The 15749-nt window shown below is 52.2% G+C and overlaps 1 protein-coding gene across 1 annotated transcript; it reads left to right on the top strand.

The window, feature by feature from the left end:
* The first annotated feature begins 1647 nt into the window (after nt 1–1647).
* zgc:153039 (uncharacterized protein LOC767698 homolog) lies at nt 1648–13879 on the top strand. Its single transcript, XM_048980935.1, has 13 exons — nt 1648–2252; nt 3006–3140; nt 3467–3604; nt 3687–3983; nt 4346–4453; nt 4546–4657; nt 7542–7699; nt 7777–7859; nt 8635–8759; nt 11184–11376; nt 11820–11994; nt 12075–12221; nt 12301–13879. The coding sequence occupies exons 1-13, from the start codon at nt 2036–2038 to the stop codon at nt 13152–13154; spliced, it is 2742 nt and encodes a 913-aa protein (XP_048836892.1). The 5' UTR covers nt 1648–2035; the 3' UTR covers nt 13155–13879.
* The last annotated feature ends 1870 nt before the right edge of the window (nt 13880–15749 follow it).

The following is a 15749-nucleotide window of genomic DNA, read 5'->3' as shown; positions in this document are numbered from 1 at the left end:
CCCCTGTTTGGGGTTCCCCTCCTTGTGCCTTCATCGCTGAAGTTACCTGAGCACGGTGGAGATCCGTGGTCTGTACTATGAAGCCGGGTAACTTCTCGAATTTCAGGTACCACAGTTTAAATGGACTTCGTATTCGTTCACTTACATTTCGCCCAGACTACCTTAAATCCGACAAGTTACCCTGATAAGCCAGTAATCTCGCTTCGTAGTGCAGGCCACAGGAGTCATGTGGATGGGAACAGTGAACCTTTAATGAGGAGATTAATCTAGACCACATCCGCATGCTGCTGGTTACCTCCACCCAGGCTAGCAAGAGACTAATGTGAATCTGTGCACTTGAAACAATGACGGATAAGCTAAATGTCCCCACAGAATGGGAAAGAATGCATCGGAAGGGTGTGGGTGCAAAATCTTCCTGTGTAAGAGGTGCTGGGGAGAGCGTTACATTTTTATACTGATAGTGATGGAGGCACGGTGGTTTAGCGCTGCTCATCTCCAGTGCTGCTGGTTTTAATCCTGTGAAGTTTGCCGTTTTTCCTGCTTTTAGAAGGGTCTTCTCTGGATACTGCGGTTTCTTCCTAGAGGTCAAGAACATGTGCTGAGGGGTATTGGTGTCTAAATTGCCCATACTGGGTGAGTTTATGCCCTGTGATGGGCTGGCATCCTGTCCAGGGTCTCCCCAACACTGTTCTTCCTGGGATAGGTTCTGTGTGACCTTGAACTGAATAAACAGTCAGGGAAGATGATACTGGCACACATAAATATTGAATACTATATTTTGATATAAGCTTTTGTCTCGTTACATTTGGATGTGAAGGTTGAAGGTGTGGTTTCTTTAAATATAAAAACCCCATTTTAGTCAGTAGGAGATATCGTTAGAACTTTTTAATAAACTGTTAAATGTGTATTATTCATTTATATTAAAAAGCATTTCAGTAGCACAGGGTATCTGGTTGCTAAACAGCTAGCTGGTATATCTTTCACAGGAAAAGTAGGTAAATATTAAATAAATAATTGCAATATCATGGAATGTAATTAGAGGTATTCTGATTTTTCTCACACGTTCTTTTGCGCCCCCTAATTAAATGGCGCCTCAGGCGATGCCTATGTCGCCTATAGGGCGGGCCGGGACCTCACAGAATCTATAATAACGTATGTTTGGCGATCATGCCTCCCCACAACCGTGTCTAGGATAACCGGTTGGAAGATGGCTTGAGGGCACAAATGCGTATATTGTAATTCTCTATTGTAAGCCAATTTCAACCGTTTTAGAAAACATACAGTAGCTAATACCGTACAACGTGTTTATGCACGTTCTTTCATGCCTGTTGATCGCAAGTTATTTGCTGATAATGTAAGAGTAATTTGGTGTTGAGGGGGAAGAGGGTCTGCGTTGTTGGGCTCGCGGATGGAGCGCGGGGGTGAGATGAGGTGACGGAGGAAATAAAAGGAGAGAGTTGGCGCTGGAGAAGGGAGAAGAAAAGCAGCGGGAAATAAGTAGCGCTGAGCGGAGCTATATGTTCTTGTTATTTTATATCAGGGGAGTAAATATATATATATACACACACACACACACACACATACATCCCTATACAGTCTCCGGCCTCATTCCTAAATAAACCCCGAAGCCTAACGAACCCCAGTCAAGAAAAGAGCGTCACAATATGTATACCGGCGGGGCACCATCCAGCAGGTATCACCGGAGTGACACCGAACGCTCATCTGTCACTGATTGGCTGAGTCATGTGACGGGACGCACGAGGAACCGCCCACGTGTACAGGTCACATGATCATCCCGACTAAATCTCCGGTAAACGGGCGCGATTAAAATTTGCGGAGGAGCTCTGAACTCACTGGCGGCTGAGTTTTGCGTCTTCGCCGCCTATTTCTTCGTTTCGTCGCCGGGCAGCTGGCGACTCGTTTATTTCACTTCTGATCGTTCAGTTTTCCACTGTTCTCAGCGCGCACCGGCAACAACTGCACGTATACGGGGCGCGGGCGGGCGACGCGGTGATCGGTTCGGCCCATCGTCACCATGACGGAGCGGACGCCGCTGCTGCACTATCGCTTGTCCACCAGCGTCAATGAAACGGAGCAGCGCTCCAGTCCCGTCGGGGTCGCGGTGGAACGGATCCCGGCGGCGTCCCGGAGGAAGGCGTCCAAAAGTCGACCGCAGAAGCTGTCCACCTTCTTCGGCGTGGTCATCCCCACGCTGTTATCCATGTTCAGCGTCGTTGTCTTCCTGCGTATTGGTGAGGATCCGGTGTACGGACTGTTTCTGGTTCCCGTCTGCAGACGGAGATCCGGCCAGGCTGGCTGTGTTTGGTGGCGCATTCTGTCCAGCCTGGCATCGCTGGGTCTGTCGTGATGTATTGCCTTGTAGATATGATTATAAATAATGGCGGGCTTCGGTCACTCCGCTAGGCAGTTCTGTAAGTGAGACACTTACCGAGGGCCGATCGGTCGTAAGTCTATGATCCAGCCCCGAGGTTAATATTAATCTCTCACATGACAGCCTGGAAGCCAGTGGTAAATAACTTACCGCGCAGATGAGGGTCATAGTCCTTTTAAAAGGCTTCTGTTTCTCGATCCTATAAGGTGTCAACTGCCTGCTTTTTGTCCTTAATCTGCTGAAAATGCCGGCCGTTTTATACGTAACATGTATAAACTTCTCTGATCCTTTAAACGCCTGCTAGAGTAAATGTGAGAGGAAATCCCTGATTGGTTTTAATCCTTCCTTCCGGTGCACATGCTGCGCTACCAAGAATGTGCTACTCGGATGTAAGCAACAGCTTGTTAATGTTTATCTTCTTTTAGCAGTGTGCGTTCCTTGAGGTGTGTTCCAGTTCTTTTCATGGCAAACAATCATAACACTAATATTAATATGCTCCCACAGATATCACTGTATATGCGACCTCCCGCTGACCCTGATGGTCTATCTGTCAATCAGACGTCACTGCTATGCAGTGATTTGAGGGCCAGTGGCTCTGTGCTTGTGTCTGCAGGATTCGTGGTGGGGCAGTGTGGCCTGTACCAGACGTTTGCCATGCTGTTCGTGGCCTACTTCATCATCAGCATGACCGTGCTGTCCGTGTGCGCCATCTCTACCAATGGGGCTCTGGACGCGGGCGGTGCCTACTGTATCCTGTGTCTGTCAGCCGCCGTCACTGGCCAATATCACTGAACAGTGTTCTCTTTTGACCTTGAGGGTTTGTGGCATTGCTTAATCCACATGTATTCTGTCACGTGAGGTTTTAGTTTAATGTTAGTTTCATTGAATAGTTGCTCAACAAATTTTGGTTTTGGTCCGAGGGTGTCCTGGCTCGGGCTTTGGGTCTCGCCGGCGTCTCTCCTCAGGAACAGTGCCTCCGGACTCTGGAGCTTAACTTCTACTCCTTTCCTCAGTCTCCTCGCTCCCCTTGCCCATACACCCACTGTTTCCATCCTTGACTGTCCGTCCCACCAGATATGATCAGCCGAGCCCTGGGACCCGAGTTTGGCGGCAGCCTTGGAATCATGTTCTTTTTTGCCAATGTGTGCGGGAGCGCCCTCTACGTGCTGGGGCTGGTTGAGGCGGTGCTCTCCACCTTCGGTGTTCAGGAAGGTATGGAAAGCTTTGCTGCATGAAAGAGGGCTCTGCTGTCGGAGGGATGTGCATCTACCGCCTCACTCGCCTCTCCCCACAGATGTGTCTGGCCTCTCCAGCACCCAGCACGTCCTGCCAGTCGGTTACTGGTGGTCCCTGCTCTACGGCACGGTCATCCTGCTGGTGTGCCTGCTGGTGTGCCTAGTGGGTGCCCACATCTACGCCAGGGCCACCTTCCTCATCTTCCTCATCGTCATGCTGGTCCTGGCCACGGTCTTCATCAGCTTTTTCGCCGTACGACCCCACGTGGTACAACTACCTGTGTCCAATTACTCCAGAGTGCACAGTGCCAATTTCACAGGGTTCAAACTGGACACGCTATTGGGCAATCTCAACGGTGCGTATGTTTATGGCCCGATGGGCTTCCACAAAGTTCGGCGCTCATCCTGTTCCAGTGTCCTATTTTCTAGAAGAACGACAGAGCACCTAAGGCAGTTGTATTGAGAAGGATTTTCTTTTATCATTTTATCTTATATGATGCCTCGTTAAGTCCAGGTACAGATGGCTGAAACTCTCAGCTCTAAATAGCTGTATTTCAGCCACATGAGGGGAAAAATGAGCAAAACATTAAAGGAAACTCGTGTGAATCAGACTGGAAATGGAGGTCAGGGTTAGGGTGCCTTTTTGTTTGCTTGCCTGTCATGCCGCGGTCGACCCGGTCGGGGTTGGTCATCGCCTGCCACATTTTTGTCTCTGCAGCTGACTACACAGTGGACTATACAACCGGGACCATGATGACCTTCGCCACGGTCTTTGCGGTCATGTTCAACGGCTGCACGGGCATCATGGCCGGCTCGAACATGTCCGGTAAGCAGCGGGCTGAGGGTGACGACACCCTTCCCCCTCTCGGTGCTCCCGGTGACCTGAGTCTCCGTTCTCCATGGGCGGTTCTGTTTCAGGAGACCTGAAGAGTCCAAGCTACTCCATCCCCAGGGGCACCATCACCGCGGTCATCTTCACCTTCATCACTTACACCCTGCTCAGTGTGTTGGTGGCGTGCTCCTGTGAGCGGTCAGTCCCCCCCCCCCATAATCCCCTCCACGCCACATCCATCCCAGTGTAATCATGTGACTTTTTTTTCATACATGCCTGCCTGCTGGTGTTGAGCTACAAGTTGGAGTTCCTGACTTCCCTGTGCTGGCTGCAGGTCTTGAGGTTGGACTTCTCTTCGACACGGTTGCTTGGATCCAACATGGCGTGTGATCGATCATGTGATCCATTTGGTCGTGTGATGTGGACACGCTCAGAGGAAGTGTAGCTTCGCTGCCACAACTGCCTGTTTGATTCTGCCCCCCTGGGACACTCTGGGGAATTTTCTGCCATCCTTTCTGTTTCACATCTGCATTTTCGCCTGGCGGTTTGGTGCCGTTTTACTGACGGGTACCGGCCTGCCTTTTGTGACGTCCCCGTCCCGATCGCACCGATTGGTCAACGGAGCCTCTCGGGTTTGCTGCATGCGCTCGAGATATGGCAGGGTCCACCTGGGAAGTGCTTGCTTCCCTTATCCACACCAGCAACATGGTCATGTGACGCCAGCTGGAACAGGAGCGAGCATTAAAAGGGGAAGCGATCACTACCCCCTGCTGATAAAAGGCTTTGGGGAGGAGCAGCGTTGCACAATGCCTGTGACACACTCCCATTCTTCCTCCATTTTTGGCATCTCCTTACAGAGTTGGGGGGGGGGGGGGTCACATCAGCTGCGAAAGACCTGTGGAAACCGCAGTCCTGTGAAAATGCCCAGACGGATTGTGCCTGAAATGTGTAATACTGGCTGTGACCATTAGATGGCGACGGTTAACCTTAGTTTCTTCAAGGACCAAGTTTAGTCAAAGTAGGGAGTGTCCAGCTCAGTCCAGGGGACCCCCAGCCCTACTCTTTTCTGTGTTTTTCCACATTTAACAGCCCTGATCCAACCTCTCTGAGAAGTACCACCCATTTCCTGAGTTGAATCAGGTGTGGTGGAACAGCTAGGAGAGAACTAAGCTGCAGGATTGTGGCTCTCGAGGACCGGAGACGAAAACCCCTGGTCTAAACAATCTGAGGCAGCTGGTGCCTCTTTCTGTGTCTTTGTGTGTTGTGCTCATGGTGCTCTAAGAAAAAGCAGCTGGCTGAGGCTGCAGTTTGCCCTTCAGTCCACCAGAGGGTGATGTTGATCTCTTGGTCCAATATTGGTCATGCTATCATTTTTGTGAATAATATGGCTTTCCTATTTCCTGCTGCTGTCCTCATTAAATCCTCTTCACTTTCTGCAAGTAAATTTATGAACATTTCAACTTCGAGGTGGTTATAACTTGCCACTTTTGCCAAGGAGTAGAAGCAGTACGTGTGTGGGGTGTGTGTCGGTGTACGTTACAATTCCTAGGCGATGACCGTGAATTGCATTCGTTAGGGGAGATCATGTATTAATTAGTTGTAAACGTTCAATTATCTCCTGTCTTTTCTGGTTTAATGCGTGTGGGATCAGTGCCCTTGGGCTTCAGCCGGCTGTCATGCTTCTGTGGTGCGTTTTGATCCAGCTAGTATGAAACTCCTCCCCTCTCTCTGTCTGCCAGTGGTTCTTGGAACCCACCTGGGTCTGGCCGATGGCATCTCCACCAGGCTTGTTGGTTTCGATGTCATTTAATGACTCTGAAGTTGAGTACGTGACTCTCTCCCATGGCTGGTTCCTGTCCAGCGCAGGCTTGCGGAGCATGCAGCACATAGGTGTCCCCACTCGTGTTCAGACGAAGCCCGTCGCCGGCCGGAATCCTGGCCAAGCCAGTGGCGTGTAGCGAGGTGCGCTAGCAGCATTTGCTCACCAGCTTTTAACTGAACCTGAAGAGCTGCTGGCCGGTTTTGTCCTCCGCTGAGCTGCTGGAACCCTTCTGAGGATGGGGAACTTGGCCAGCTGGATACTGGGATGCTGGTGGCTCCAGGTAGTCTAATGGCACCGTTCTGTCAGTCTGGACTGCGTGTCTCCATCCGTCGTGTGTGTGTGTGTGTGTGTGTGTGTGTGTGTGTGTGTGTGTGTGTGTGTGTGTGTGTGTGTGTGTGTGTATGCACATATACATTGTAATTTCTGTCTGTCATGTGACCAGCTTGTCAGGGGTCATAGTTCACCAGGGTCAAAATAATTATAGTGAAAACACTGCACTTTGAAACTTTTCTTCTTCCATTTAAACATCCCTAGACAGCCCCTTTCATCTATCTCTCCTTTATTGCCTTTTATTTATTTACTTACTGCAACTCATTTCAGAGCTGTGATCCAATCAGTGACTCGTATTATGGGTTTAATGCGAGCGATGGAACGTGTCAGAGTGCGTGTGTGATGTACGTTATGCACACACACACCCTGGGTTGCCGCCTCCCGCTCGCTGTCTCTGTCCGTCCGTCGACTGAATGGCAGTTTCATTATCCCGGGTGATTCTGAGACTCCCGAAAGCTGCCGTCTGCGGTAGAGGTGCTGTGTGTTCAGATGATGGTATCGACCGGATGGTAATAGGTCTCTGATGATGAGTGTTAAAACTGTTCAAGCTGAAAGACTCATGATGGGAGTCTTAATTACCGCCAAAGGCGCTGGCAGGGGGCTGCCGCTGGGCGGTGGGCGGAGTCTCGCGGCTCTGGGGTGCGCTTCCTTCAGCTGTAAGTCGGGGGGGGGGGTGCTATCAACCGGGGCTCGACAGGATTTAAGGGAGAAATGGCGCCCCCTGCAGGTCTGTCCTGAGGTCCCGCCCTCCTGTCTAATTTATACTTGCTTGATAAGGTAATCAAGGTAATTCCTTGCTGGGGAGCGCCACCTTCAACACACCCCAGGCTCTCATTCTTATTGGTTGTCTCATTGATTAATAATAATTGGCCCCACCCCCTTCAAGATGACCGTGCACTGACCTCCTGGCTGAATCCCTCTTTCCTCTAGGCTTTTGCTACAGAAAGATTACAGCTTCCTGCAGGACATTAACCTGTGGCACCCCTTCGTCATCATCGGCGTGTACTCCTCCACGCTGTCTGCGGCCATGAGCAACCTTATCGGGGCATCTCGCATTCTATACGCCCTGGCACGAGATGAGCTCTTTGGTAAGGTCCCTGCCACCCCCCGCCCCCCATGAGGGCAGTGTACTACTCACTGACTCCTATTTACCCCCCCTCAACAGGCCGTGTGCTGTCCCCCGCCAAGAAGACATCTCGCAGCGGGAACCCCTGGGCGTCTGTGCTCATTTCCTGGTTCCTCGTGCAGGTGGGGCAGACCTGGGCTCGGGGGGGGGAGCACTCGGGGTGGGGGGGTGCCCTTTGGGCGAGCTGTTGGTTCTGCTCCAGTCTTAAGCTCTGTCCTGTCACAACGTTGCTAATGGCTGCCACGTCTCCTCATACGCAGCTCTGGCCTCTGAAAGACCAGTTACAAAGGTATCTCAGCATTTCCCATCTGCAGCTCTCGCCCTCCCCCGGTCTTTTGTCCCCGACCATTTTCGCTGTGATGCTGACCGTGGCCGGTCCAGTCTGGGCTCCAGCCAGCCAGTCATTCGACACTGTAGAGCTTCCTTGAGTTCAGTGGTTTGGGTTTTGGAAGGTGTCCACAGTAGCAGAACCAGGGACGATGTATTGGGGACTGTGTGTACCCATGCATGCACGTGTGCACACACGCTCCACTTGCGTTTTGCTGTGCACACTCCATTGCTTGTCACAACAGCACAGTCAAGCCCAATATAGTGATGGTTACAATTAGAATCAGACAAAGAATCATTAAACAAATGAAAAGATGTTTGTCTCTTGCTCTGTAATAACGGTCGATTTGCACAGGTTAAGATGAGGGAGTTTTTGGCTTCATGAACCTATTCTCGTGTGTGTGTGTGTGTGTGTGTGTGTGTGTGTGTGTGTGTGTGTGTGTGTGTGTGGTTTTACATGCATTTTTGCTCCATGGCTCCCCCTTTTGGCTACTAATAGTAGTATCAGGGTGGATATTAATGTATACCTGCGCATACTGAACTTTCCTGTTTTTGTTTTTCCCTGTGTAGTTGGTTCTCTTCTCCGGTAAACTAAACACCATCGCCAGCATTGTGACCATCTTCTTTCTGCTGGTCTACGCTGCCGTGGACCTCGCCTGCCTGGCTCTCGAGTGGGCCTCTGCTCCAAACTTCAGGTACAGCCCGCCTACTGATGACCTGGGAGTTCCTCTGAAATGCTGCACAGCTTACGGCCCCCCAGGACAATCTGCTCGAAGATGAGGCCTCTCTATAGGCAGGCCTACCTCCTGCAGGGTCAGAAACTCCCTCTTCTGTCCTCTAACATGGTCATGATGGGAAGGCCTGAGGTCTGTATTAGACAATCTAGGCCACAAGGCAGGGGGTGTACAAGTTATGGGCAATATAGGTGCCAGTTATTCCAATTACTATGAAACTTCACGCACGGAATAGAGGAGGGATCCGAACCCACAACCCTCTAGGTCAATGCTCTTCAAATCTGGACCTCAATTCTAAATTCAGGCCTTGTTTTCAGTTCTCCCATGTTACTAGTTTATTATTATTATTATTAATAATAATAAATTCTGATTGGCCAGAAGCGTCACATCTGGTTTCCAGGTAAAGGAAGGCTGGAAAATCAGCAGGGCTCAGACCCGGAGGACTGGGATTGGAATGGCTGGGCTCTAGCTGTAGGTTCCAGCTTCCTCTAGCTTCACTAGAGAAACATAGGAGGGGACTGCTGTCCCAGCTTTCCTGCATGAATCTGTCACAGGCCTGGGGTGGGGGGGGCAGTGGACAGCAATCAGTCACGGGTTAATCAGAGCATGTCGGTCTTTATGCGGCGCGTGTAGGAACATGCTCGTTAGCGCCTAGCCTCTCGCCGCTTTCATGTCCCCTTCTCTTCCTCTTTCACGCTAATTGCTGAGCTCCGGCAGGCCGGCGTGTGCGTTTCTGCCGCTGATAAAGCCCCCCGAGCTGCCGGGGGGGATTTTCTGTGCCGCCATCCTTTGTGACCATCGCAGTGTTTGCGGTAAACAGCCTGGGCCGACTCTGGGCTCCATGCTCCGCGCTCCAGGCTCGGCTCGGAGCTGATAAGAACTCCCCTCCCCAGCTCCTGCGGGCCCCCGCCAGCCCATTTCCCCCTCCCGACACTTTGTTGTTTGTCAGCCTCACTGGCTTTGCCATTTTTTTTTTTTCCCTCGCCTGTCTTTTGAGGCGAACAGAATTAAACCCATTTAGCCGTGTGTCCTTAGAGAAATGTGCTGTAATTAGCATAACTAATTTAGCAGAAACATTTTTGCTTTTTGCCTAAATTCAGCTGTGTTGTTGTTGTTGGACTCGGATGGCAGACGGAAAGCGGTTCTACTCGGTCAGTTGGTTGGTCTGGCTTTCCTTGGATGTAGGTCTGTGATCCATCCTGGCTTTTTCCTGTACGTGAACCCATTTCGTCAGTCTCCAAGCCTGTAGTCTTTTCAGGATTTTTTTATTTATTTAGTTATTTAATTTTTAGACCCTGAACTGGCTTTGATGTCCTGTAACCTGACAGCTAAAGGTGGGGTCATAGTGTAATCAGCCAGCCCTCGTTAATCAGTCCTCATTAAGCAGCTTCAGCATGGTGTGTCCACGCGCTCGGTGTTCATCCAGGCCCCCTCGCTCCCAGCAAGGCTGTCCTCCGCCTGCCTGAACAAGGACTTTGGCACAATTTCCTGCTAATGTCAGCAAAGTGACATCAGCGACTGGGCCATTGGGGGACCCATTTCAGAAATGCACTATCACTGAAGCCATCAGATACTCACGGGGGGGGGGTGGCTGTGGGCCAGCTTTCAGCATAATTACACACCCAGAAAGATGGGGGGTGAAGCCCAAGAAGACAGGGGGAGAGAGGCATGTGGGGAAGGCAGCAGACATCAATAAAATTAAACTGAACAGGAAATTTTTAAAAAGGAAAAAGTATTGGGAGTGAGCGGTTATAGGCGTCCATGCGCCTGCCCGCCTGGGAGTGAGCGGTTATAGGCGTCCATGCGCCTGCCCGCCTGGGAGTGAGCGGTTATAGGCGTCCATGCGCCTGCCCGCCTGGGAGTGAGCGGTTATAGGCGTCCATGCGCCTGCCTGCCTGGGAGTGAGCGGTTATAGGCGTCCATGCGCCCGTCTGCTGGCCTACCTTGCTGCTGTCTCTGTGCCCTGCCGTCACCCCTCTCTTGGGCGGGTGGCGGTGGAGGGGTGGGCTGTGGCGTTAAACACCACGTCCTGTGCGTATGAGGCACCGGCTGCCGGCTTTTGTTCCTGTAGGTGCTTTTTTTTTTTTTCCCAGCTGGGTTTTGGCGACGATGCCGATGACTCATTTAAATGATAATTACAACAAAGGCGAAAGCGCTTAATGTTCATAGCTGGGGGAGGGGCCGGCGTGTGACCAGTGACCTCCGCACTCACGGCTGGCTAAGCTGCTCATCGCTCCGCATGCCGCTCATCCATCGCTTCTGGCATGTTCTCTGCATCGGGGGTTGGGGGGTCCACACTTGAGTCTCTCCAGCTGCGGGTGCAGATTCGGCGGAGCCCCTGCGGTGTGGTTGCCCTCTGACCCCGGCCCCTACACCCCCCTTCAGGCCCACGTTCCGCTACTTCACCTGGCACACCTGCGTTCTGGGCATCCTGGGCTGCGGTGTCATGATGTTCCTCATCAATGCCATCTACGCCTCGGCCAGCATCGCTTTCATGCTCCTGCTGCTCCTCGTCATCCATTATCTGTCACCCACCAGCAGCTGGGGCTACATCAGCCAAGCCCTGATCTTCCACCAGGTACGAGCTGCACCTCTGGGGCTTGTCCAGTCCACTCTGATTGGATTTCATTCAATTCAATTCATTTCTTATATAGTACCTTTCACTGCAGTTCATGGGAGTTTTATTTACACAAAAATGTTCTGAGGGTAGAAGGATGAATGGTTCTCTCTCTGAAACAATCGGATTATAGAGGAGGTCTGTTAAAGCAACTAGAGGAGGCGGGACCAACCAATCAGATGTCTGTCCCGCATCCTCTAGTTGGTTGGGCCCACCTTCCCTACATTCTGGTTCTCTCTCTGAACCAATAATATTTCCATCTGCCCATCTTTGTGTAAATAAGACCCATACGAGCTTCACAATAGTCTGTCCAAGGCACTTTACATGTGGGTGTGTTGTGGTGGGGTCTTATTTTGTGTGGGGGTGCACTGATGCTGTGACGCCCCCCCTTGCCCCCCATACAGGTGCGGAAATACCTACTGATGCTGGATGTGAGGAAGGACCATGTGAAGTTCTGGAGGCCACAGGTGTTGCTGATGGTGGCCAACCCCCGTGGCAGTGTGGGCCTCATCACCTTCATCAATGACATGAAGAAGAGTGGCCTCTACGTGCTGGGCCACATCACGCTGGGGGACTTGGGTACTGGCCTGTTCCTGGTGGGGTGGGGTGTTCAGCTGGGTGTCGGGTCTCACTGTCCTACCCCCCCCCCCCCCCCACAGAGTCCCTACCGTCGGACCCCCTGCAGTCGCGCTACGACTCCTGGCTGTCGCTCGTCGACCAGCTCAACATCAAGGCCTTTGTGAACCTGACGCTGGCCGACTCCGTCCGGCACGGGGTCCAGCACCTGCTCTTCATCTCCGGCCTGGGTCAGTGCTGCCACGGACTCGCCTGCATGAGCTCGCGTCACGTTCGCTCTTAAATATTCTCCTTCCTCTCCCTCTGTAGGCGGGATGAGGCCCAATACCTTGGTGCTGGGCTTCTATGACGACTGCACGCCACAAGACCAGCTGCAGGACGCCCCGGCTTTCTCGGGCGCCGCTGTGGATGGCCTGGGTCCCTCTCAGGACTCCGAGGAGCTGCTGGGGCTGCAATTTCCCGGGCTGCGTACCGGCGACCGTGACCTAGGGCCCCAGGAATACGTGTCCATCGTCGTGGACGCTGTAAAGATGCTGAAGAACGTAGCTCTGGCGAGATACTTTGGCCACTTTGACCGCGCGGATGTGCTGAACCAGCCGCGGGGGTCGCTCTACGTGGATGTGTGGCCTCTGAACCTGCTGCGGCCCGACAGTAGCAGCTACGTGGACACGTGCAGCCTCTTCCTGCTGCAGCTGGCCTGCGTCCTCAACATGGCGCGGGCGTGGAAGCGAGCCAGGCTCCGCCTCTTCCTGTGTGTGGAGGAGGGGCGGAGCCCACAGGGACCTGAGGAGAAGCTGGGCCAGCTGCTGCGGGAGCTGCGCATGTCTGCCGACGTCTTCATGGTGCCCTGGGACCACGTGGTGGCCCTGCACTGGCAGCGGCAGGGTGTGCCGGGTCCGGCCGCGGAGGACGAGGAGGACTACGCCAACAGCTTCCCCAGCAATGCCACGCGGCTGTCGGACGACTACATCCGGGCCGTCAACCAGCTGGTGTTGCAGCGGCCTGACCCACCCCCTGCTGTTCGCTTCCTGTACTTGCCTCGCCCCCCAGCCGACACCCATCGCTATCCGACCTACCTGCACCAGCTGGACCTGCTGACCCGTGACCTGGGCCCCACACTGCTGATCCACGGCATCACACCAGTGATCACCACTGACCTCTAACCCCCGACCACGTAATGGTGTCACCCTTAATGTGAGACGGTTCTGGTGCCTTCTGGTGTTGTTGCTTTACATGGTACGTTGGGATCCTTTTAAACTGTAAACTGACCACACTTTTTTTTTCCCCTGTTTTATCTCCACACACAGAATGCGTTTTAACACGAATTGTTTCCTGTTCCTACCCCAAAAAACTAAAGAATAAATTCTTTTTTTTTTATTTATTCAATTATAAATATTTTTGGAGTATTAAATTCAATGTAATTTTTTTTTTTTTTTTTTTTTTTTTTGGAGAATCGTGCTTAATTCTCTTCTGGGTGGTTTCTATGGTTACGGGGTCCGTGATCTGGGGAACCATGGCGACTTCAAACTGCAGAGGTCTGTGTGCAGGGCTGGGATTTTCTGTGTGTGTTTGTGATTCATATTTAAAAAAAAAACACTGAGTGAGGAATTGGATCGTAGCTGGTCTTTAACCAAGCAGGGTGCAGAAAGTCTATTATAGCAAGCAGCAGAATGTCAGTGTGGGGGGCAGCTGCTGTTTTGGTGGGGGGGCAGTTTATGACGATACTCAGTTCTTCCGTCTCGCTGGTCGGAATGTGCCGCCGTTGGACTTCGCCAGCCAGCAGTGGTGGGAGGCGAGTGGATGCCAGGCGCAGTGTGGTGCGTTGGGGTGTGACATCCGGGTGCGGTGTAACGAAGCGACCTTGGTTTGCGAGCACAGCCGAGGGGGGGCAGGATGCTGGCGATTACAAACAATCACAGGAGGTCCCCAAATGTTTCCCTTTTCTCACATGCGAACAGAATGCGTGAACGTGAGGGGTCATAAGAAAATGACAATATATGGTTTATTTTTGGAAATTAATCAACCCTTTGCTAAACCCCCTGCGTTCTGCAGCTGCCCGAAATACTGGTCGTCGACCGGCACGGCGTATTGGGGGCTCTCTCTACGGCATCGTCATGGCGACAGGCTGATCCAGCGTCAGCCGTGATATTGCCGTTACTTGGTGTGTCCAGATGAAGGTCGAGCGTGAAAGGGTGGCCCCGACCAGAGCATGGCTTCGCATTTAAGCCCGTTCTGCTTTTATCAGAACTGCTGGGGTCGTCTGGTCGCCAGAGTGTATCCGCGCTGCACCGTTTCAACAGATCCGGTTTCATGCGCTCGTCTAAAGGCAACACCCTCCACCCCCCGCCACTAATGTATGCAGGGGATTGTAGATTTAAGGTGTAATTCTGTGTCTCCAGCGGCTTGTGAAATGTCTCCGCGCGCGTGTTTGCGGAGAGCCGGTCGCGGGCGAGGCGAGCTTCGTACGCGGGCGCCGCCGAGCCTGTAATTCAGCGGCGGCAAGCTCTCCATCACGATTGAGTTCATCGATTTCGCCGTTTGCTGTGCCGCGTTTGATCGGCGCCCATAAACGAACTCGTCCCGTGTAATTTCCCGAGCTCTGTCTCCATGGAACGGGAAGCCGCAGTTACTGGGGGAAACCACCAGGGGCAGATAGGTTGTCTAACTTCCCTATAGTGCACAAGAGTGTGGTTAACCCGGTAACATCGAGACAATGGGTTTGGGGGGGAGGGAGGCTCTCTCTTGGGGGGCACGTAACAGTTCTGCTGTACTGTCCAGCCATTTGGGGAAGGTGATGGAGTTTCGTCACAGAGATTTAAGCCGTGTTAAAGCTGTCCAAGAGTAAACTTCTCCTCATACCTTTGCTACTGGAGTTTGTTTTTCTTCAAAATCCAACTACTCTAGTCCTGAGGATAAAGGCTCCTGGTGAATTAATAAATGCTCCCGTGACGAAGCCTTTATCTAGAAGGACTTTGTGGCGTGATTTCAGTGCAGAGCTGCTCTTTTCCAGTGCTGGTTTGATGTTGCATTCCTCCTTGGGGCTTTGAGCACAATCTCTGAGATGGCTGAAACATCTCTCCCACTTTCCCACCCCTACCGATTCTCCTTTTATTCTTCTCCTCCTCATTCCGCTCCACATCTGTAGTGTGTTTGTTTCTCACACCTGAAACTCTGATCTGAGGCTGACTGACCTCCACGTGGCCCCCGGAGTGGGAGGAGCCCAGGGGTCCTTGTCTCTGAAGACCTACTACTTGGCTACACATCACAGGAGATGCTGGGTGTTTTATCTTCGAGTGCTGCTCTCCATTAAGGCCGGTGGGCTGTTATGTGGAATAGCCGATACGACCTGCTGCGCTTCAGTAATGATATAGACACATCTCTTTTCTCCTTCCATTTTTCCATGACTTCCGCCAGTCGATTTCCCATCATGCACTTCTTTCCCTCTTGGACCAATGCGCCTCTATAAAGAAACAGCTCTGGCAGACCTATTCTGTGAGCAACGTGCCTGATTCCAAGACCGTGACCTGACTGCGTCAGGCGGTTCTGATCTGCAGGACAGAATTCAGCCAGGTGTGTGTTTGCGTGTGGGTTATAGGTATACACCATCCATCATCAGCTCCATTCTGTAGGGCAAGATCTCTGTGCCGGTGGTCGGGCAGGTGCAAGCGTAGGGCGATTTATGAGGGGGTAGGTGGGGGGGGGAGGTCATGGAATAAATCTCCAAACTGTCCAATCAGGACGAGCGATGGTGTAGTATT

Source organism: Brienomyrus brachyistius, chromosome 17 (genome assembly GCF_023856365.1).
Source record: "Brienomyrus brachyistius isolate T26 chromosome 17, BBRACH_0.4, whole genome shotgun sequence".
NCBI lineage: Eukaryota > Metazoa > Chordata > Actinopteri > Osteoglossiformes > Mormyridae > Brienomyrus > Brienomyrus brachyistius.
This window is presented reverse-complemented; position numbering and strand designations above follow the sequence as displayed.